The sequence below is a fragment of the Chelonia mydas genome, chromosome 24, assembly GCF_015237465.2.
Source record: "Chelonia mydas isolate rCheMyd1 chromosome 24, rCheMyd1.pri.v2, whole genome shotgun sequence".
In the NCBI taxonomy this organism is placed as follows: Eukaryota; Metazoa; Chordata; order Testudines; family Cheloniidae; genus Chelonia; species Chelonia mydas.
This window is the reverse complement of record NC_051264.2, coordinates 8,928,513-8,950,118: the sequence shown is the minus strand read 5'-3', so window position 1 is coordinate 8,950,118 and position 21,606 is coordinate 8,928,513. Positions and strand designations below refer to the sequence as shown.

The following is a 21,606-nucleotide window of genomic DNA, read 5'->3' as shown; positions in this document are numbered from 1 at the left end:
CTTGCTACAAAGGCCAGCTTTCCCTCTATGCTATTACTGTTGATCTAGTGGAAATTGGATTTGAACTCCTGGTGCATCGCCAGCTGCAGAGCAATTACGCTGACTTTCGTCACCAGGGCAAGGCTCAGCTGAGCTGTTAAAGACTCTACTTACAGGGTTTTTTTGAAACTTCCCCCTTTAACCCAGGTATGTGGCATTTGCACTGTCTGCATGGCCGAATGTAGTTGATAGATGTGGTCCCAGAGGGCCAGGACAGGTCGTGTATGAAGCTGGATGAAAGGTGGTGCAGGTTCCTTTAGACAGCAGTTTATTACCGGGAGGCGGAGGGAGACGTTGTCAGAACGTCTACAAGCTGCTGTCTTTGGTTTTTACAGCATAGACAAAACTAGAGGATTTATGCTGTCCGGGACTGAGCTGAGGAAGAGGCTCGTTAAAGTCTCTCTTTCAGACACATAACGGGGTAGGAAACTTGAATGGGTGGCTGGACACTTCAAAGCAAACACTTGGGGAAGACGTTCCCTGCAGTCTCAGCAAAGAGGAAATGATGAGATAAGAACAATGCTGCCTCTTAAAACACACATGGCTGTGGCTGGAGCAGTGTCCATTTCCCCTGACACGGGCTTCAGCATAGGCACTTTTAGTGTCAGGGACTTGGAGCTCTTCTGTTACCGAACCGGCCAGTTCTGCCATCCACTTGCTGTTGCCTTTGTTTGAAGGGAAAATTCATTCCACTATTTACCTAGGGTTTTAGGAGCATCTGAGTCTTCCAAGGGAATGGAGGGGACACCTCCCTGCTGGGTAAGGTAAAAACTACACCACATCAGCTGAACTTAACCTGGGAAACCTGCTCTTCGATGAGTTTCCTGTGCCTGCCAAAATGGTGCACTTGATTACCTGGCAGTTTTTCTTCAGTAGTAACTATTAATGAAGAGGAATTGTAGGGTTTCAAGGAAATCTCTTTAAGGTAGCCAGGCGGCCTGCTGGCCTTGTCCAATAACAGTTGAGAAGGTTTGGCTCTCCAGTTCCAGTGTAAAATGGGAGCCAATGAATACCGACAAAGCGAGCAAGCCTCATCAATGTTCATCTGTGAGTTAAAAATCTGCAGCTGTTTTTGAAAGCAGCACAGAGGTTAGTGTAGAAAATAAACCATCAATTTATTCTTTTTATACAGTTGAGGAAGATTTTTTTTTAACCCTGCACAACAAGACCGAGAAGCTAGTCTTGTCCCGCTGAGTCCAAGCAGTGGGTGCTGGTTCCTGAGAAGAGATGCCCAATGCCTGCCGAGTTGCTCCTCGGTCAGGAGGACAGGCAGGCTTACCTGCCTCCTCCCCCGTGCACCCCAGAGCAGAAGAAAGACAAAACGCTGATGGGGGGGCTAAGATCTCAGAGGAAGAGGGCTCTCAACATGATCCAGTCGTCGTCCTCCCACTCAATTGCCTTAAATTAGTGGCCTCAATCGAGCCCTACAGCAATGTATAATCCAGGATCAAGGCTGATTGATGCTGTTCCCCTTTGGGTCCTGCAGACATATCTCTTCCCTCCTAGGTGCCCGGTCAGAATCGGAGCAATAAAGTTGGCACGGCCATCAGAGTTTTTCCACGTAGTTCCATGGGAACAGCCCTTCTTTCCCCCGTATCCTGCCCCGCCACCAGCCTGAGGGGTCTGAAAAGGAAAAGAGGGCAGGCAGCAGTCACGGCTGGCTGTACAGAGAGTTGTACCAAGAGCTGGTCTCAAACGTGATGGGGCAGCAGCTGCTGCCATGTTATACCAAGAGCTGGTGCTTAGCGCAGTGCGAAGTACAGATAAAATGCTACCCAGGCAGCCTGGTAGTGATTTATACTCACGACAGTGCACAGGCTGCGGGTACAGCCTGGGGAGAGATTGGTGATAGTAGGCACCTCTAACCCTGTAGCGAAAGGCAGGAGGAGAGCCAGCAGCTGGAAGCAAGCTGCATGTTTTGAACCCTGAGGGACCTAAACACTATGCTCTAGTTCAAACAGGAATTTGGGCCTAGCATGACTTGAGTTGTGTTACCCAGGAGCTCGGCCTAGATTATCATAATGGTCCAGTATAGCTTTAAGAGCTACACCCAGCACTTGGCGCACAAGGGCAGGGTCCCAGCTGAGCAGGCCCAGATCCTTAGTGGCACCAGCTGTAGGCATCACAGTACCTCTGATGTTTTTCAAAGCTGCAGCGTAACGGCCTAGGCCCAGGAGTATCTGCTAGCCACTGCTCCCAGCCCTAACACACTGGACCAGGGGAGGCCTCTCTCACAGCAGGGCCTGCACAACAGGGAGCCTGGCAGCTGCTTGGCATTGGGCTGACCTGGCTTAGGCACCAAACGCCAGGAGAAGGCTTGCTGCTGAAATTCCTGGGTGCCCGTCAGACAGCACCAGGCCAGCTGCTTGGGCATGCAAACCCCTCTCTTCAGCACGGCATTGCTGGGGGGCTGGCGTCTGCCCGTCCCTTCCTTAGCTTGGCCCATGCAGCGGCGAGGGCTCTAAGCTACATGTGCTCCCATGACGGGCGAAGTTCTCGCTGGGGTGTGTTTTAACCTTGTTGGGCAGCGTCTCTTCGCACTGACAAGTTGAGGAGGCCCAGAGCCCTCCTGTGCCTGGGCTGCCCCTTCCGGGAAGGCATGTCCGTTACCCTAACCACTGGGGCTGTAGGTCAAGATCAACGCCCTAAGCCAGGTGGGCGAGACATTGGGAGTTGGAGGCTGGAGTCCAGGCTCCCAATCCCCTTTGTGCCAGCCTAGTCACACCCCTCCTCTGCCCTTACTCTAACCACCCACTCACCCACACTCCTTTGGAGGAGTACAGCCCAGTGCTTCCTTCCCCCGTTGCTGGAGGAGGGGTGGGCAGGCAGGGGGGAGGCCGCTTACCTTCTCTAATGATTTCAATGTATTCGTCAGCGTTGAAGCTGAGCTCGTCTGTGTCCTGGGCATCGTAGGCGTAGAGGGCGCGGCATTGGGGCAGGTGCGGCTGGGGCTTTGGCTTGGGTTTGGGTTTGGCTCGGCCGCCTCCGGGGACAGGCTTGGCTTCTTTCGAGAGCCTCCGCTGCCAGCTAAGTTGAAGGGAGGAAGCGATCAGCCTGCAGGACCCGGGCAGGGTCAGGCCTGGGCTCCCAGGCTAGAGGGCGGGTGCTCCGGCAGAGCATTCCTGCAGCAGGGCCCTTAGGAACCAGGGCTCGCGCCGGGGGCAGGATCGGGGACTCCCCGGCAGCCCCAGGCTGAGCACCCCTGCCTGCCACCAGCAAGGGGAAGGGCAGCGCCTCTCCAGTCCCTTCTGGACTGGACTAGCCCAGCCCAGCTCTGTGAGGCTGCCATCTAGCGGGTGCTAGGGGAAGCCAAAAACACAGCTCAGGAAAAGGCCACAGCTGCGCCAGGCAGGGGGCTGCTGAGCTCAGGCACCTGGTTTGACCCGAGGAAAGGGGAGCGGGAGGCATTCGGGGCTGGAGTCTCCCTGCGCCACTGGCTTCCACTGCCAGGCTGGGGCATCTGGGGGGAGGCTGCCGCTTGTCCGGTGCAGCCGGGGTCAACCCTCAGAGGGCCAGAGCCCCGCGAGGTGACCCAGCAGCCTGGGGCACTTACCCGGCCGCGCCCTGATCCGGCACGTTCATGAAGTCTAGGTTGAACTGGGCAGGTAAGGCTTTGGCCCTGGGGCTGGCTCCATGTCTGGGCAGGGTGGGCTGCTCCATGCTGCCCTGGCGGGCGACGGAGAGACGGTGCTGGAGAGGGGGCCGGGACCCAGGGCCGCTGCGCTGGCTGGCGTCGCTCTTCTCTCTGCCTGGAAAGGAAGGGTGCGGGGAAGAATCACTTGGAGCCGAAGGAACCCAGGCATCCTGCATCTGGAACACAGAGGCCAGCCTGGAACTGTGTATGTGTATGTGTATTAACCCTTTCATTTCTGGCATGTCCTGGGGCTTCCTATGCTGCATCTGGACCTCCCAACCTCTATTAACCCTTCCTGTGCTGTACAAGCAGCCATCGCTGACCAAGGGGAGGATGTGCCCCCATAGCCTTGAATACATGGCCCTGGCCAAAGTCCAGCTCTTGGGGGTGGCAGCATGTGTGTCTGTAGGCCCCCTTGGAAAGCAGCTGAGCTGGCCCTATGGGCAAGTTGACAGAGGCACCCTGTGGCCATATCTTCTCTTCCCCTCCCCCCCGCGGTGGGGTAATGGATGGTACGTGTGGGGCAATGGGATGCTTTGGACTCATCTGCCCCAGCGATCCCCCCCAGCCCACCCCCATGCTGCAAGAGGAGCCTTGTACCTGCCGCAGGGGGGTAGTTCCAGCCGGGGATGCTGCTGCTGTTCAGGTACCTGCTCTTCCTGGTGTCCCTCCGCGTGGGTCCTGCAGTGGGAACGACGGTGATTAGCCCTCCCTTGTGCTGGCCTCCCTCAGCTCCCTCCCTACAGGGCAGGGCTGTCCCCTGCAGCATCTTGCCCAGAGCTCTGTCTGATCGAGATCAGGTCCCATCCACAGCGGGACTCTGCCCGCTCCGGGCAGGTTTCCCCAGGGCCGAAGGAGAAAGCCAGCAGCTAGGGCTTGCTCCTTGCAGCCTGTTCCCCGTTGCCCGCAGACACTCACGGGCGTTCCTGGGCAGCCCGGGCCCGATGCTGACGATCAGCACCTTCCCATTGTTCCGACGCAGCGCCACATCGCCCTGGCAAATCTGGAACTGGACCTGGCGGGAGCCCGCTGCCCCCCAGGGGCCCCAGCCGTCCTTCTTGACTTTGAACTCCAGCCTGGGGGAGGAGGGAGAGAGAAATCAGCTGAGAAATTGGAGGTTGAGATAAGCAGGAGGGAAAGCACTGGGCTCAGCACGACACCACAGGGGCCCGCGCACGTTGAGGGGGACAGGGAGCCAGGCACCGGCTTGAGGAAGTTCTGTGGCTTTGCATCCAGGCAGCCCTTGGTACTGGTACCAAGCAACCAGCAGCATATCGCAAAGGTGAGTTGGAAGATCATGTGAGACCCAGTCCCCATCTCGAACCAGGGGCCTGCACTCAACCCAGGGGCAGGAATAGAACCCAGGAATCCTGACTCCAACCCCCTGCTTTAACCCATGACACCACACTCCCGCGCCAGAGCTGGCAATAGAACCCAGGAGTCCTGACACTCCCCGACCATCTTCCCTCCTTTAATTAGACCCCATTTTTAGACTGTAAGTTCCTTGGGGCAGAGGCTATCTCTTTGCTCTGTTTGTACAGCGCCTAGCACCATGGGGTCATGGTCTATGGCTAGGGCTGCAAGGGGCTATGGTTCATAGGAATAGTTCCCTTCCTAGGGCTGAGAATGGAACCCAGGAGTCCGGGTTCTCCCAGCCCCCCCTCGCAACCTGCTAGTAACCAAACACCGCTGCCTGGGCCAGCTCTGCCCAGCGGGGCCCCCTGCTGGCGGCAGCGTGGACTCACTGGTTGCTGAACTTCACGGTCAGCTGCCGGCGGGTCCTCTCCTCGTAGCGCTTACAGAGCAGGCTCAGCAGCTCCGTCTTGAAGACGGACTCCAGGACGCTGTCGTACTGCGGCCCGTGGATGATGAGGAAGTCGTCCTGCAAGGTGCTGCCGGGGGTGGGGGAAGCAGAGGCTGCGTCAGCCGCGAGACCGGGGGTGCCCCCGCCCGGCTCTCTCCGAGGCCGGGGCCAGCTGCGGGCGGTGCCCAGGGGCTGCTCAGGGCACCGGCCCCGCCCGGGGCAGGGGAGATGCGTGAAGCAGAGCGGACTCCAGCCCCCGCTGCAGCCGGGAGAGGGCCGGGCTGAACCAGCCCCCCGGGGGCACCGGGCCTGCCAGGCTGGCTGACGGGCTCCTACCTCAGCGACACCGACTGGATCTTCTCCAGCTCCACCTGCCGCTTCAGCACCTCCTTGATCGTCCCCTTCTCGGGGCCCTGCTTCACCTTCTCCCGCCCGATGAGGTACAGGAACCGGGGCGTCAGGATCAGGTCCCGCTTCACCGTCTGCGTGGGGGGAGAGGGGCTGAGCGGGGGGGCCACTGGAGGGAGGCAGGCGCAATGGGGGGGAGCCAAGCGGGGGCATGGGGAGGTGGGGCAGGGAACGTGTGGGGGGCTGAGGGGGAGGTGGGGCAAGCCCAACAGAGCCTGGGGGGCAGGAGGGAGTGGGGAGGCAGCACCCATTGGCTCGTGGCCTGTCGTAGGATGGAGACAAGCGCGTGGGGTCGGGGGGGGGCATGGGTAGGGCTGAGAGGAAATGGGGGAGCAGAGCCCAGCCCACAGGCAGGAAGAGGGAGGCTGGAGGTAGCCGAGCCTGGCCCTGGGGAAGCAGAGACCGGTCCTGCCGTGGGCAGCAGAGAGGGCAGCCGGGGGGGCCCCGCGCTCACCTTGAAGCGCCGGTCGTACTTGGTGACGGTGTCGGCGAAGTCCACGCGCTCACGCCGGCCCACGAAGCGCCGCAGCTCGGGCCGGTTCTCCAGCCCGAGGTAGTCGCCCACGAAGTTGCGGTTGAGGCTGTTGGGCCGGCGCTCCTTCTTGTTCAGCAGGAGGTTGGAGGCTTTGGGAGGGGGAGACTCGGAGTCAGACCTCGTTAAACCTTGACGAGCGGGGGAGGGGTGGGCACAGCCCCTTCCCTCCCCCCCCCCCGACTCTGACTCAGGACTCGTCCGCACGGGGCCGGATTCTGGAGCGAGGCGGGGCCTGGATTCCAAGTGCCGGACTCCGGCCCCAGACGGGACCGTGGTGACCAGCCAGTCCGACCACCGGCCAGAGCCCTGCCCTCGGCTAACTCCCAGGGCAGAGCTCAGAGAGCAACGGCCAATCTGGACTGAAAACCTGTCGGCGACACTGAATCCCCCGGCCCCTGGGGAAACTGATCCCAGGATTCATTCCTCTCACGGCTAAAAACCCACGCTCGCTTCAGCTTCCAGCCCCTGGAGCGTGTTCGACCTTTCTCTGCTAGATTGAAGAGCCCGTTATTAAAGACAGGTAGGTAATTAGTGACTGGGATCCAGTCGCCCCTTATCCCTCTCTGTTAAGCTAAATCGATTGAGCTCCTTGAGTCTCTCACTCTAATCCCTGAATCCTCCTCGTGGCTCTTCTCTGGCCCCTCCCCAATTTACTAACCTCCTTCTCGAGGGGTGGGCACCAGAACTGGATTCTGACCTGGAGTCCTGCCCGGTCCAGCTGGTGTCGCGGGGGGGCGGGAGACGGACTAATTTTATTCCACAATCACTGATCTAGACAGCAATAGTTTGGGGGGGGGGAGAGTTTTCCCAGGGTGCACAAGCCCTTCTGCCTTTGTCCCATGCATGAGCCCTCTCAGTACACCCGGCAACCGTTCGCCTGGAGCCCGTCCCTTACCAACAGGAGCCGCCTCTACACCAGCCTCAGAGCACGGGGGCCATGCCGGCTTCCCCAGGCCGGTGTACGTGTGTGTGCACCCCCAGGGACAGCGATCAATGGAGGGGATGGCTCCATCGCTCAGTGGGGAAACCTCAGGCTCGCTGCCACCCACAGGAGCAGAAGGAAGGAGGGACCGACTTATGGGGACGATCCTGGGCAGGTCACTGCAGCTCCGGGTCTCAGTTTCCCCAACCGGAAAGTGAGGGCAATGCTCCGTCCTTTCTCCCAGTCTGGGTCTATTCAGTACATGAGGGCCAAGCTGCAGGAACTAGCTCCTGCCCTGTGTCCGTGCAGCGCCAGGCCCATTGGGACCCTGCTCTCCATTCAGGCCTCTAGGCACTACCGTAATACACCTGATATCTACGCAACAGCTAGAGGTGGCCGGGCCCAGTTCTGCTTTCCCCAGGGCTGGGCAATCGGGGGTGGGGGTGGGGGTGTGTGCGGGACCCACCTTCCTCCCTCATGCGGATGTACTTGCGCACGGCCACGTGCTTGCGCCAGGCCTTCTGGATGACCCGGGCGTATCCGTCGTAACGCCGCTCCCGCATCTCCTCCAGCAGGAACAGCTGTGGGGGCAGGGAGCACCGGCTTAGGGGGGCTACCAGGTGATCCCCCCCCTTCTGCCGTGCACGCCAGACCCAGCCTCCCTAATCCCCAACTGGGAGCCAGCCCCCTGCTCTGCAGAGTGACGATCCCACTCACCAACTTCAGGGCCCGTCCCCTCCGCAACTCCAGGGAGTGCCCCCATCGGCCTCCCCGCTCACCAGCTTCAGGGACTCTCCGTCCCCAGGAGGTCAGCCCCCCTCACCAGCTCCAGGGACTGGGCCCCCCCATTGGTCCCTCCACTCACCAACCTTGGGGACTCCCGCGCTGCCCACTCAGGGGGTCAGCCCCACTCCCCCTCTCACCAACTCCAGGGACTGCCCCCCCCCCCCCCCCCGACTCACCGACTCTGGGGCCTTGATGAAGACCTTGCTCTGCCCCAGCTGGTACTGGTCTGGGTCCATGTTGACGGCATGCAGCAGGTGCACCACGCCCTGCTTCTCGTCCCCCCGCCAGGCCGGCCATGTCTCGGGGGTGAGGATGGCATACCTGGGGGGGAGAGGGGGGTTGTCCTAGGGGCTCAGTAAGAGAGCGGGCTGGAGGAGCTGCGGAGGGATGTCTCCCAGGGGCAGCAGCTGGCACTCTGCCTTCCAGGGGCAGCCCCCGGGGACCCAGCGAGATGGGGTGCGATGCAGGGAAACCCTGGCCTTGCCCCCGGCATGTTTCCTGGACCAGAGGCTCCCTGCTGAGCCCACGCAGCACCACAGAGACCACCAGAGCAGCCACCAGCCTCGTAAGCTGGCCCCCGGCGCTGGGATCGAACCGGGGGCCTCCAGAGCCCACAGTACAAGCCTCTGCGCTGGAGGGGCCCCAGACTCAGCCGCCGCTGACACGGAGCAGCCACAGGGGGCAGAGGTGACCCAGGGCCACTAAAGCAGCCACGGGCGGGGGGACCCCTGCGTCCGCATGGCTCATACTTGCGTCCCTCCCAGTTCCCTGCTGGGGGGGGCCCCGGCTCCTCTGCCCGGCGCCCCTTCCCCTAGCGCCTGCGGCAACGGACGGAGGCTTGTGCCCTGTCTCCTCCCCTGCCCAGGGGAGGGCGGCTCCTACCTCTGCAGGAATTTCTGGAAGACCCGCCGGTAGGCATAGCCGGCCCGGCGCACCCGGATGTTCTCCCGCAGGCCCAGGTATTCCACCTGGTGCTTCACCCTGGAGGAAGCCGGAGGGGGAGACAGGTAGGTCTGAGCAAGGAAGGGGTAACCAGACACCGCGCTCCCCGACCCGTCTCCTCCTGGCTGGGCAGCAGATCCCGTCCATGTAGGGAGATGGGGTTCCAGCCACCCCCTGAGCCGGGGGCTGGAGGCACTCGGAGAGGCCGCCCTGCCCTACAGAGCAGGGAACAGTCTGGAAAGGAACGAAGGGGAAACGCCCCAGGGGCTGAGGGTGGAACAGCCGAAGCCTGGGAGTGAGGGGATTGGGGGGCAGAGGGCAGGGACAACAGCTGCCCAAGGGAGAAGGGCGGAGCAGCCCGGCCCCCGGCCCTGGTCCCCACCTGCTCTCCTCCCAGTCGCGGGGTCTCTTGGTCTCGTTGGGTTTGATGCAGCGGATGTAGTGGGGGGTACACTTCATCAGGGTGCTCACCAGGTCATTCGCTTGTTTCTTCAAAGGAACAAATCAACTTAAGCCCCAAAAGATAGAGGGTCTCTATGGTAACTTCCCCCCCCCCCACTCCCCACCTTCATCCACCCCCCACCTGCCTTCATTCTTTAAATGGGGTCACAGCTAATGCGGCTGCCAAGTTAGGCACTCAGATACCAGGGTGATGGGCGGCCGGATTACCCCTATGATGACAGACATCCCACTGCCACGAAAATAAAGCTCAGATCTGCTGTCCAATCTCTCAAACCCCACCCCCTTACTAAACGGCCCAGCCAGGGATCGCTGAAACGCAGCTGACTCTGGGGTGGGGCACGGCCACAGTCTGGCAGCGCTAGGCATCCTGTGTCCAACGGAAACTGCAGGGGGGGTGTGGGGGACAGTGGGAGATAAGACAGCTGAGCATCATTAGCCAAAAACCAGCCGAACAGTGGGGGTGAATCTGCCGAGTGGAGCTGGACCGGAGCAGATTCACCAGCTCCTGCCCCAGCCCCTCCAGAACAGGAGCCAGAATAATCCCCCGATGGCTCCAAGCGGCTATAGGGAGGCCTGGAGATGCAGCAGTGAGATTTCCACAAAGGAAAGGGACGGGGCTTCCCCCCCCGAACCTCATCGGGTACCTTGATCTTGCTCCCGGCTGTCGTGGGGCGCCCTTTCTTCTCTGCGTTGACGTTCTCAGGAAAGAGGTCTTGGATGAAGGGGCTAAGGTGGGCAGAGAGGGAAATTAAGTCAGTGCCCTGTGGGGTGGGGAGGTTTGGGGAGGGACTGGGATATTGAGCCTTTTGCCCTCTCTGTCCCCAGCTGGAGGCCAGCCCAGGAGCAACCCAGCATGGGACGAGTTTGTTGGGCCCCAGCTCAGCTCCAAGGGGATAATCGTCCACAGCACAAAACCCACTGTGCTGTTCAGCCATCTCCACAGCAGCCTAGGCAGAGGGGCCAGGGACTGCCCCCCTCCCCCTCCACACACACACACCAAGGACCACCTCCAGGGCAGGGTTATTGTAACGGATACATAACCCAAAGCAATGAAAACATTCAGCTCGTATCAGCGCCACGTCCTAAAGCAGCAGAGCCACGGATAGAACCCAGGTGTCCTGGCTCCCAACCCCGACACTTGAACCACTAGCCCCCACTGCCCTCCCAGAGCTGGGAACAGAACCCAGGAGTCCGGACTCCCAGGCCCCCCTTGCTCTAACCACTGCCCTGCACTGCCCTCCCGACCCGGGGAAGTGGCACTCACAGCTCACTGCTCTGCATCAGCTCGATGAGGTCGGTGAAGAGCACGTCGCGGTTTCGCTCACAGAATCCCTCCACGTCGTAGGAGACCTGCGGGCCGGCGAGCCGGGGTCTCAGGCAGCGGCCCAGGGAACAGCCTGGAGCCGGCGTGCTGGGGGGGCTCCCTCACACAGCCTCCCCATCACAGAGCCCATGTCCACCGTCCCCCCCAGAAGGGCCCTTGGCCAGGGAGCGCCAAACTGGGCCAGGGGGACAGGACACGCCAAAGGCCTGGAATACGCAGCTACTGGGGCGAAGCACCAGGTCCTCACCCCCCATCCAATCCCACTCCCCAACTATGACAGCCCCCCGCAACCCTGACCCCCTTTACCCTCCAACCCAGCCTCCCCTTCCACCCTAATCCACCCACCCAGCCTCCCCTTCTACCCTAATTTACTCCCACACATCCCTCTCCCCCAGCCTCCCCCTCCACCCTAATCGACCCCTCCCCCAGCACCCCCACATACCCTTCCACCTTAATTTACCCTACCAGCACCCCCACATCCCCCTCCCTGACCCCCCTATAGTAATTCTACCCTGTCCCCAGCACCCCCTCCCTCTCCTTTTCCCCTCTACCCTAATGTATCCCTCCCCCACCCCACCCCTATCGCCCTCCCCAGGACCCCCCCCTGCGCTGACCTTGCCGGCGTAGTGGTGGATGATGAAGCCCTTGTTCCAGCTGTTGAAGTGCTGGTGGGTGCCCACGGCCATCTGCAGCTTCTGCAGCAGGCTCTGGTCGGCGCCCTCGCCCTTGGCGTGCATGGTGGCACACACATCGTCCAGGATGCTCATGAGCCCCGGTGGGTTCTGGGGGGGTTGCGGGGGACGACACCAGATCGCTGAGCCAGGAGGGGGCGCCGCTTCCCAGCCCCTCCCGCTCCCAACGCAGGCCTGCGGGAGAGCCAGCGCCTCCTCCCGGGCAGCTCTGGCGCTGCAATGAGGCAGGGTTGGGGGCTCGGTGGGGGGTCCCCCACAGCACTGAACAGACCCCGATTAAGGGAGAGAAACTGGGGGTACCCTTGGCTCCGGGGAGATCCCAATTAAGGGGCAGCTGGAGGGGGTCCCCCACATTGCTGGGAGCCCCTGATTAAGAAGGGGACTAGGAGAGGTCACCAGGGAGACCCCAGGTCACAGGGGAGACCCTGATTAAAGGGGGAACTGGGGGGGCAGAGCCCCCCACGAAGCTCAGATGGCTGCAGGGGAAGGGGCAGTTATGGGGATCCAGGTTCCGCGGGGATCAGAGACTCAAGTCGGCAGGGGTCCCAGGCTTGGGGGAGGGGGTCACACAGGTTGTCTTCCCCCCCAGTCCAGAGGTGTTTGGAAGGGGGGAGCCCGGTCGCTCGCTCACCACTTTGTTCTCGATCAGGTCACAGACGATTTTGTTGTTGAAATAATCGATGGGGTTCCAGCGAATCCCTTCCTGGACGTACTCCTCCTGGTGGGGGGGGACGGACGGGGGGGACTACTGTGAGGGGGGGCTGGGATCGAGGCAGCCCCAGATCTTGCGTGGGAGCAGGGGTTGGGCTCTGCCCATGTCCAAACTCCGGGGGGGAGACGACCCCCAGCTGCAGGTCAGCCACAGGGGGTGGTAGTTGTGGGTGCCGGCCACCGCAGGCAGACACGAGCGCTCAGACCGCACAGCCCACAGAGGCTCCAACTCGGGCGGGGGCTGCGCCGTGCCACCGAAGGGCCCAGTAGGCAACAGGCGGGAAGGGAAACTGAGGCACAAAGAGGGGAAGGATCCTGCCCAGGGTCAATGGCAGAGTTGGGAACAGCACCCAGGGCCCTGGGCCCCAGCCCAGTGCCTCGTCCACTGGGCCACGCTGCCTCGCAACCCCATTGGCTGAGCTCCCCCACCCACCCCACACCAGCTCCTCCCTCTGCCCCTCATCTGTCCCCCCCCACCCCCTCATCTGTGCCCCCCATCTGTCCCCTCTCCCACCCCACCCCCTTCTCCTCCCCTACCCCATCCCCCCCCTTATCCAACCCCTGACTCTCATCTGCCCGCACCCCCACCCCACTACCTGTTCCACCCCCTGCCCCTCACCTGCTCTGCCTTGAGCGTGAGCTCGATGAAAATCTGTTGCAGCTTTTCATTCACAAAGTTGATGCAGAATTGCTCAAAGCCGTTTTTCTGCACGGGGGGGAGGGGGGGAGAGAGACAGACCCATCAGGCACCCGGGGTCCCCGCTGGGCAGGGCCGTGCTGGTATGGAGGGGCAGAGCGCCACCAAAGGGGGCTCTGGCTCGCTCAGAGCGGCGGAAGGGAGTGTCAGAGAGAGCTGAGACAGGCCGAGGGCCTGGAGCAGCCACGGGACATCCTTGGCACCCAGCTCACGTCCCGTTTGTCGCCCCCCCACCCACCCCTCCCACAGCCCCCAGCCCCTGAGGGAGAAAGGGTTTGCAAATGGCTGGTGGAGCAGGGATCCCAAAGGGTTTCTCCTCTTCTGCTGGCCCTAGCCCCCTAACGCTGGGGAGCCAGGCGGGGACCTAGGAACCTAAAGCCTGGGAAGGTCTCTCTCGCGCCCCTGCCCCGCGGTACCTGGAAGATCTCGAAGCCGTATATGTCCAGCACCCCAACGTTATACTCCTCATAATCCTTCTGCATCGCTTTGTTGACAGCCTGGGGGCAAAGCAGAGAAAGGCGGGGGTGGGAATTCAGGGTCTTGCCTGGAAAATTAGAGGCCAAAACTCCAGCCCCCGTGTGTGGTGGGGTGACAGAGACCTGGAAGGGTCACTGCTCGGGGGGATGAAGTGGGGTTAAGGGGGATCAGATACCAGGCCCCCAGAGAGAGAGCAGGTGGGGCCCGGCAGCTGAGCTGGGCTTCTCAACACCGGGTCTAGAGGGTTCAAGGCGCCCCCCTGCTCCCGGCTGAAGGGAGCTGGGGGGCCAGGGCTGGGGCCCCTGGGGAGGGTGACTCACGTCCACCAGGTAGTCGAAGAGCCGGGAGTAGAGCGCCTTGGCGAGGGCGTCCCGGGTGAAGCTGGCCTGCTCGACGTTGAGCGTCACGTCGATCACCTCCGACTTGCCGCCCCACCGGCTGTCCATCTTGCGGCTGGTCAGCTTCTCCTTGAGCCGGCCCTGGTCGATGCCCAGGAGGTAGGAGGGGAAAGCCAGGACTGGGGAGGGTGGGGAAAGGGGAGAGGGTGTCAGGGGCAACACCCCAACCCCGTTTGCCTCTCAGCATGGCTCCCCCCCTTTCTCCCCAACCCCAGCTGCTGGATTCGCCTCCCCTCACCCCGCCTGCCTTCAAGGTGGGTGGGGTATCGGCCTCCTCGGCCCCCGCACATCCAGAGGGGCCGGTGGAGCCGCATCCCCATGGGACCCTCCTCCCCAGAGGGAGAGGATGGGAGTGGGGAAGGAAACAGGAGAAGGTGGGGCCCCCCAAAGGATGGAGGCAGATCCATGGGGCACACAAGCCAGGCCCCACCCCAGCATCAGGTGCCTGACCGACCCCCCCACTCCAGATCCACTCTGAGCCAGATCCTGACAGGGATGCCCCAACCCCGAGCCAGGCCCCAAAGGGGGCTCCCCCCAGGTCCCGAGCCAGGCTGTGACACCCCACCAGATGCCAACGCAGGCCCTGATGGGGACCCCCCTACACCCATCCCTGAGCGAGGCCTGACGGACCCCCCCACTCCAGATCTGCTCTGAGCCAGATCCCAAGAGGGACCCCCATCCCAGTGCCCTCTGCCCCCCACTCACAGTCCTCGCTCTCCACGGCAGCGTAGTTGCCCTCCTCCCGGAAGCTGATGTTGCCCAGGTGAAGGATCCCGGCCACGATCTGCAGCACCAGGGCCTGCTCCTCCCCGGAGAGCCCCACCACCTCCATGGCCGTCTGGGGACCAGGAGCAGGGGGAGGTGTCAGGCTGGGAATGGGGGCCGGGCACGGCCGGGGGATGGGAGCTCAGGGGCCCAGGATGGGGAGTTGGGGGGGGCACCAGGATGGGGGGAGGACTGGGGGGGGGGATGGGGAGCACCACAGCGGGGTGGGGGGCACCAAGATGAGGGTTGGGGGGTGGGGAACAGCTGGGGTTTGGGGCTCTATGGTGGCAGAAGTGGGGGGCAACAAGATGTGGGTTAGGGGATGAGGCACTGAGATGGAGGGGCCCCAGGAAGAGGTTGGGGCACTGTGATGCGGGTGGCGGGGCACCAGGAAGTGGGTTGTGGGATGGGGGCACTGAGATGATGGGGCACCAGGAAGAGGTTGGGGCACTGAGATGGGGGTGGCGGGGCACCAGGAAGTGGGTTGGGGGATGGGGGCACTGAGATGGAGGGGCACCAGGAAGAGGTTGGGGCACTGAGATGGGGGTGGCGGGGCACCAGGAAGTGGGTTGGGGGATGGGGGCACTGAGATGATGGGGCACCAGGAAGAGGTTGGGGCACTGTGATGGGGGTGGCGGGGGGGCACCAGGAAGAGGTTGGGGCACTGAGATGGGGGTGGCGGGGCACCAGGAAGTGGGTTGGGGGATGGGGGCACTGAGATGGAGGGGCATCAGGAAGTGGTTGGGGGCACTGAGATGGGGGTGGCGGGGCACCAGGAAGTGGGTTGGGGGATGGGGGCACTGAGATGGAGGGGCATCAGGAAGAGGTTGGGGCACTGTGATGGGGGTGGGGCAGCAGGAAGTGGGTTGGGGGATGGGGGCACTGAGATGGAGGGGCCCCAGGAAGTGGTTGGGGGCACTGTGATGGGGGTGGCGGGGCACCAGGAAGTGGGTTGGGGGATGGGGGCACTGAGATGATGGGGCACCAGGAAGAGGTTGGGGCACTGAGATGGGGGTGGCGGGGCACCAGGAAGTGGGTTGGGGGATGGGGGCACTGAGATGATGGGGCACCAAGAAGAGGTTGGGGCACTGAGATGGGGGTGGCGGGGCACCAGGAAGTGGGTTGGGGGATGGGGGCACTGAGATGGAGGGGCACCAGGAAGAGGTTGGGGCACTGAGATGGGGGTGGCGGGGCACCAGGAAGTGGGTTGGGGGATGGGGGCACTGAGATGGAGGGGCACCAGGAAGTGGTTGGGGGCACTGTGATGGGGGTGGCGGGGCACCAGGAAGTGGGTTGGGGGATGGGGGCACTGAGGTGGAGGGGCACCAGGAAGAGGTTGGGGGCACTGAGATGGGGGTGGCGGGACACCAGGAAGTGGGTTGGGGGATGGGGGCACTGAGATGATGGGGCACCAGGAAGAGGTTGGGGGCACTGAGATGGGGGTGGCGGGACACCAGGAAGTGGGTTGGGGGATGGGGGCACTGAGATGATGGGGCACCAGGAAGAGGTTGGGGCACTGAGATGGGGGTGGCGGGGGGGCACCAGGAAGTGGGTTGGGGGATGGGGGCACTGAGATGATGGGGCACCAGGAAGAGGTTGGGGCACTGTGATGGGGGTGGCGGGGGGGCACCAGGAAGAGGTTGGGGCACTGTGATGGGGGTGGCGGGGCACCAGGAAGTGGGTTGGGGGATGGGGGCACTGAGATGATGGGGCACCAGGAAGAGGTTGGGGGCACTGAGATGGGGGTGGCGGGGGGGCACCAGGAAGTGGGTTGGGGGATGGGGGCACTGAGATGATGGGGCCCCAGGAAGAGGTTGGGGCACTGTGATGCGGGTGGCGGGACACCAGGAAGTGGGTTGGGGGATGGGGGCACTGAGATGATGGGGCACCAGGAAGAGGTTGGGGCACTGAGATGGGGGTGGCGGGGCACCAGGAAGTGGGTTGGGGGATGGGGGCACTGAGATGATGGGGCACCAGGAAGAGGTTGGGGCACTGTGATGGGGGTGGCAGGGCACCAGGAAGTGGGTTGGGGGATGGGGGCACTGAGATGGAGGGGCACCAAGAAGAGGTTGGGGCACTGAGATGGGGGTGGCGGGGCACCAGGAAGTGGGTTGTGGGATGGGGGCACTGAGATGATGGGGCACCAGGAAGAGGTTGGGGCACTGAGATGGGGGTGGCAGGGCACCAGGAAGTGGTTGGGGGATGGGGGCACTGAGATGATGGGGCACCAGGAAGAGGTTGGGGCACTGAGATGGGGGTGGCAGGGCACCAGGAAGTGGGTTGGGGGATGGGGGCACTGAGATGATGGGGCACCAAGAAGAGGTTGGGGCACTGAGATGGGGGTGGCGGGGCACCAGGAAGTGGGTTGGGGGATGGGGGCACTGAAATGGAGGGGCACCAGGAAGAGGTTGGGGCACTGTGATGGGGGTGGCGGGGGGGCACCAGGAAGAGGTTGGGGGCACTGTGATGGGGGTGGCGGGGCACCAGGAAGTGGGTTGGGGGATGGGGGCACTGAGATGGAGGGGCACCAGGAAGAGGTTGGGGCACTGTGATGGGGGTGGCGGGGCACCAGGAAGTGGGTTGGGGGATGGGGGCACTGTGATGGAGGGGCACCAGGAAGTGGTTGGGGGCACTGAGATGGGGGTGGCAGGGCACCAGGAAGTGGGTTGGGGGATGGGGGCACTGAGGTGGAGGGGCACCAGGAAGTGGTTGGGGGCACTGTGATGGGGGTGGCGGGGCACCAGGAAGTGGGTTGTGGGATGGGGGCACTGAGATGGAGGGGCACCAAGAAGAGGTTGGGGCACTGTGATGGGGGTGGCGGGGCACCAGGAAGTGGGTTGGGGGATGGGGGCACTGAGATGATGGGGCACCAGGAAGAGGTTGGGGCACTGAGATGGGGGTGGCGGGGCACCAGGAAGTGGGTTGGGGGATGGGGGCACTGAAATGGAGGGGCACCAGGAAGAGGTTGGGGGCACTGTGATGGGGGTGGGGCAGCAGGAAGTGGGTTGGGGGATGGGGACACCAGGATGAGGGGGGCTGGGGACACCATGGGGGGACGTGAGCTCCTTGCACCGCTCTGGCTGTGTAAACCCCCACTCGCCCCGTACCAGCGTCTCGTGGAACTCCTGCCGGTCGTTCACGTCATCCACCTTGTAGCTCGCCGACTGGTTGAGGTAGTAATAATAATCCGGGTTGGTGATACCCAGGTTCTCCCGCTGCTCCGGGGAGGCTCCCTCCAGCAGCTGGGCAGGGAGAGAGGACAGAGGCCGGAGGGGTCACGCGTTGGTTGGAGGCGGGGGGGGCGCAGCACAGACCCTGCCCCCCCCACGCACCTGGTAGTAGACGTGGAAGCTCCTCTCGCCGGGGTTCTGGCTCACCACCCGCGACTTCTCCAGCAGGAAGTTGGAGATCTTGCCCCCGTCGGGCTCCCCGCCACGGCTGAACTGGATCTCGAAGTACTTGCCCTGGGGCGGGAGGGGAGGCCAGGTGAGCCGGACCCCCTGGCTAGGTCCCCACAGCAGAGACACCACCCCCAGAGCACCCCCCACCTGGGACGTGCTTGAGACCCCGGATCCTAATGACAGCAATGCCCCATGCGGCAAAGAGTTCATCTGGCCTCCTCCCTCGCTGAGCAGGATCCGGTGGTCAAGCCAACTCCTGGGAGCCAGGACTCCTGGGTTCTGTCCCCAGCTCTGGGAGGGGAGTGGGGGCTAGCGGTTAGAGTGTGGCGGGGGGCGGGGGAAGAGCCAGAACTCCTGGGTTCAATTCCCAGCTCTGGGAGGGCAGTGGGAGCTAGTGGGTTGGGGGAGGCTGGGAGCCAGGACTCCTGGGTTCATAGAATATCAGGGTTGGAAGGGACCTCAGGAGGTCATCTAGTCCAACCTCCTGCTCAAAGCAGGACCAATCCCCAATTAAATCATCCTTTCTGTTCCAGAAGAGGAGTGGGGGCCAGTGGTTTAGAGTGGGGGGTCTGGGAGTCAGGATTCCTGGGTTCTGTTCCCAGCTCTGGGAGGGGAGTGGGGTCTAGCGGCTTTTGCAGGAGGAAACTGGGAGCCCGCTGGGCTCTACTCCCAGCTCTGCCACGGACGCATTGCAACAGGTCCCTTTCCCTCTCCGTGCCTCAGTTCCCCCATCGTAAAGCGCAGCTAATGGCACTAAGCTGCAGGGATGGGTTGCGAGGCTGCGTTGGTTAGTGGCTGTGAAGCGCTCAGCGATGGCCGGCTGCAGGGGGCAGGCTGTCTGCCAGGCCCCGGCAGGAGTTGCTGAACGCCCCAACCAGGAGGGACTGGCGAAGCCCAGGCACTCACGAAGCGGCTGGAGTTGTTGTTGCGTACGGTCTTGGCGTTTCCAAAGGCCTCCAGGAGCGGGTTGGATTTCAGGATGATGTCCTTGACGTGCTGGGGGGAAGCAGGGGGCTCGTTAGATGAGGCCGTCGGCTCTGGCCCTCCGGGAACCCCCAGCCCAACTGCTCCCAGCCAGCCCAGGCTCCCGGATCCCCACTGCTTCCCCCCGCCCTGTCACGCCCTGTGGTACCTGCACTTTGGGGCCCCCGCCGGACACCTTGGAGATGTAGCTCATGATGTATTTGGCCGCCACGGTCTTGCCAGCACCGCTCTCCCCGCTGCAAGAGAGAAGGGTGAACGCTGGCTTCTCTGCCCCGCCAGGGAGGACACCCCACCCTAGCCCAGCCCCTTCTGGAGGTCAGGGAGCCTGGGAGGAGAAGCTGGTTGGTTGCATCTACGTTTTCCTGTCCTGCTCGAAGCCAGACAGCGACTCTCCTTTAAAGGAGGCAGGATGGCCCAGTGGTCAGGGCACCAGCCTCGAACTTGGGAGCCCTGGGCTCAGCTCTCTGCTCCGTCAGTCCCTTAGCTTCTCTCAGTCCCTCAGATGCCCATCTGTAGCCTGCAGGGAACAGTCCTGCCCCACCGGGGGGGTTACTAGGATAAATACGGTAACAACTGGGAGGTGCTCAGGTACTCTGGTAACAAGGTAGAGACAGAGCCTCCTCCCCGAATATGGGCGAGGAGGGTGGGTGTCAGGACCCGCCCCAGCAGGCATCAGCTCCTGCGTGGAGTCCATACCCACCCTGCAGGGACTGCAGGACCGTGCCTCAACTTCCCCATCAGTAAAATGTAGAGACCGACACTAGGTTGTCATGGGGGGAGCAGGGGGCTCTCCCAGCAGTCTCTGCCATTGCGCGGGAGGGCTACAGCCAGCCAGGCACAGAGCCACGCCGCGCTGGCACCCCCAGCGTGTGACCTGGCCATCAGGAAAGCTCTTAGAGCTAGAACTTGGCACATGCCAAGATGTGGACCCTGCGTCTGCCCCCTCCCTCCCTCTTGCCCCAGTGGATTCTGCCCTCTTCTCGGCTCCGCCCTACCTGATGATGACGCACTGGTTCTCCCCGTCGATCAGCATGTTGCGGTACATGTTATCGGCCAGGGCGTAGATGTGGGGCGGGTTCTCGTACTGGGCCTGCAACCAACACACCGGCAGGAGACTCGGTTATTCCGCTGTGCAGGGCAGTTGTACACAGGGAGGTGGCAGGGGAGGAGACAGGGCTAGGCTGAAACCCCCTTCAACTCATCACACTGGTGAGCCAAGCCAGGAGGCGACCCCAGCTCTCTAGTTATTTGTCTTGGGGGGCCCTGGGGGGCCCCCGTTGCGGTGGGGAGGCTGTACAAACACAGTGAACACAGTTCCTGCCCCAAAGAACTTACAGTCCATGTCAGAGCACCGGGGACCTTTGGTTCCCATCGTTCCACCCGCTCTGGTGAGCGCTTGGCAAACAAAACGCGCAAGAGACTTGCTAAGGGCTTAGGGGACACAGTGACCTCGAAATGACACAGGGCTTAGGGGGCAGAGGACGAGGTCTCCCCAATCATGCTATCCCTTTGCCTTCCTCCCAAGGACCTCAAAACACTTCACAGACCTTAATTAACCCTCGCAGGGATGGTAGATCAGTGCCACCCCTATTTCACAGATGGGGAAACTGAGGCTCAGAGCAGGGAAATGACTTGCGCAAGGTCAGCGGCTGAGCTGGGAAGAGAACCCAGGAGTCCTGTGTCAGCCTCCCCGCACATCCCTTGGCCAGCCTAGACCCCTGCGTCCCTGGAAACAGCCTTGTTGGGAACTAGTGGGCTGATCTAGCCAGCTCTCCCCGGGCCTCTCGCAAAGCCATTGGTTAGATCTCCGTCTCAGCGCCCCCACAGCTACGCCGGGGGATAGCGCCTGCCACGGATCCCTCCACAGATCTCAAGCCCCGAGCCGCACCCTTGGAGAGGAGATGCCAGCAGATCAGGAGCGTGGCAGGTGCACGGTCCCCTTGCAGGGGCTCAGCACTCTGCTGTGAACGCCGCGGCAATGGGGCCTGGACCACAACGGCTCTTAGGACAGTGACAAAGCTGCAGGGTTTTCAGGAGGGGAATCGGGAACTGCAGTGAACATAGGGCGGCTGCCGCTGAAACAGCAAAGAAATTGGAGCACCGGACGCCTCTTTGGGATCTAGCTAGGATGCCAAGCAGGGAAGGTCTCTGCACCTGCCACTAGGGGGCAGGCTGGGAGCAAGGCAGCTCCCACGGGGAGGGGCGATGGGGTGCTGCAGGCACCGGGGGATCCAGTTGCTGATCTCACCTTGGGAGCGGGGCGTGGATCACACATGCCCCCCTCGGCATCCCGGCAGCAGGGCAGGGCTCCCAGCTGGAAATTCCTGCCTGGGTGACTCACCAGCTTCAGGAGTTATCTTCCCCTCCCAAGGGTAGAAGGGGCCTTTCCCAGCCGGGATTCACTCCAGGGGCTCCTTGTGGGTCACCCCGCTGCATGCACCCCCTCGCAGGCCAGGGACTGATGGGGAAACCCTTCTTCAAACTACAGCCAACCCGTTTAGCGAAGCCAGGCTTAACCAACGTTTTCGCTCAGCATACGTCCAGGGATCTGCCTGGAGCCTGCTCCAGGAGACACCAGAGCTGGGCGGCCCTGGGCTGGCTGCTGAAGAGTGGTGTCCTATCAGA

At 62.6% G+C, this 21,606-nt stretch overlaps 1 protein-coding gene across 1 annotated transcript in view; it reads right to left on the bottom strand.

Moving 5' to 3' along the window:
* Positions 1-1,195: 1,195 nt before the first annotated feature.
* Positions 1,196-21,606, bottom strand: part of LOC102940472 (unconventional myosin-Ie) — a 33,391-nt gene continuing 12,980 nt past the window's right edge. The window contains exons 4-28 of the mRNA XM_037882562.2: positions 19,977-20,071; positions 19,130-19,217; positions 18,904-18,993; positions 17,929-18,060; positions 17,704-17,838; positions 14,537-14,669; positions 13,754-13,950; positions 13,373-13,453; positions 12,879-12,965; positions 12,180-12,266; positions 11,471-11,638; positions 10,797-10,882; positions 10,177-10,258; positions 9,453-9,559; positions 9,011-9,109; positions 8,305-8,449; positions 7,809-7,923; positions 6,340-6,509; positions 5,814-5,959; positions 5,419-5,565; positions 4,592-4,749; positions 4,274-4,354; positions 3,593-3,788; positions 2,885-3,066; positions 1,196-1,662 (exon numbers count right to left, since the gene is read on the bottom strand). Of these exons, the coding sequence (XP_037738490.1) occupies positions 1,586-1,662; positions 2,885-3,066; positions 3,593-3,788; positions 4,274-4,354; positions 4,592-4,749; positions 5,419-5,565; positions 5,814-5,959; positions 6,340-6,509; positions 7,809-7,923; positions 8,305-8,449; positions 9,011-9,109; positions 9,453-9,559; positions 10,177-10,258; positions 10,797-10,882; positions 11,471-11,638; positions 12,180-12,266; positions 12,879-12,965; positions 13,373-13,453; positions 13,754-13,950; positions 14,537-14,669; positions 17,704-17,838; positions 17,929-18,060; positions 18,904-18,993; positions 19,130-19,217; positions 19,977-20,071 (3,084 nt within the window). The 3' untranslated portion in view covers positions 1,196-1,585. The remainder of the gene's footprint in view (positions 1,663-2,884; positions 3,067-3,592; positions 3,789-4,273; positions 4,355-4,591; positions 4,750-5,418; positions 5,566-5,813; positions 5,960-6,339; positions 6,510-7,808; positions 7,924-8,304; positions 8,450-9,010; positions 9,110-9,452; positions 9,560-10,176; positions 10,259-10,796; positions 10,883-11,470; positions 11,639-12,179; positions 12,267-12,878; positions 12,966-13,372; positions 13,454-13,753; positions 13,951-14,536; positions 14,670-17,703; positions 17,839-17,928; positions 18,061-18,903; positions 18,994-19,129; positions 19,218-19,976; positions 20,072-21,606) is intronic.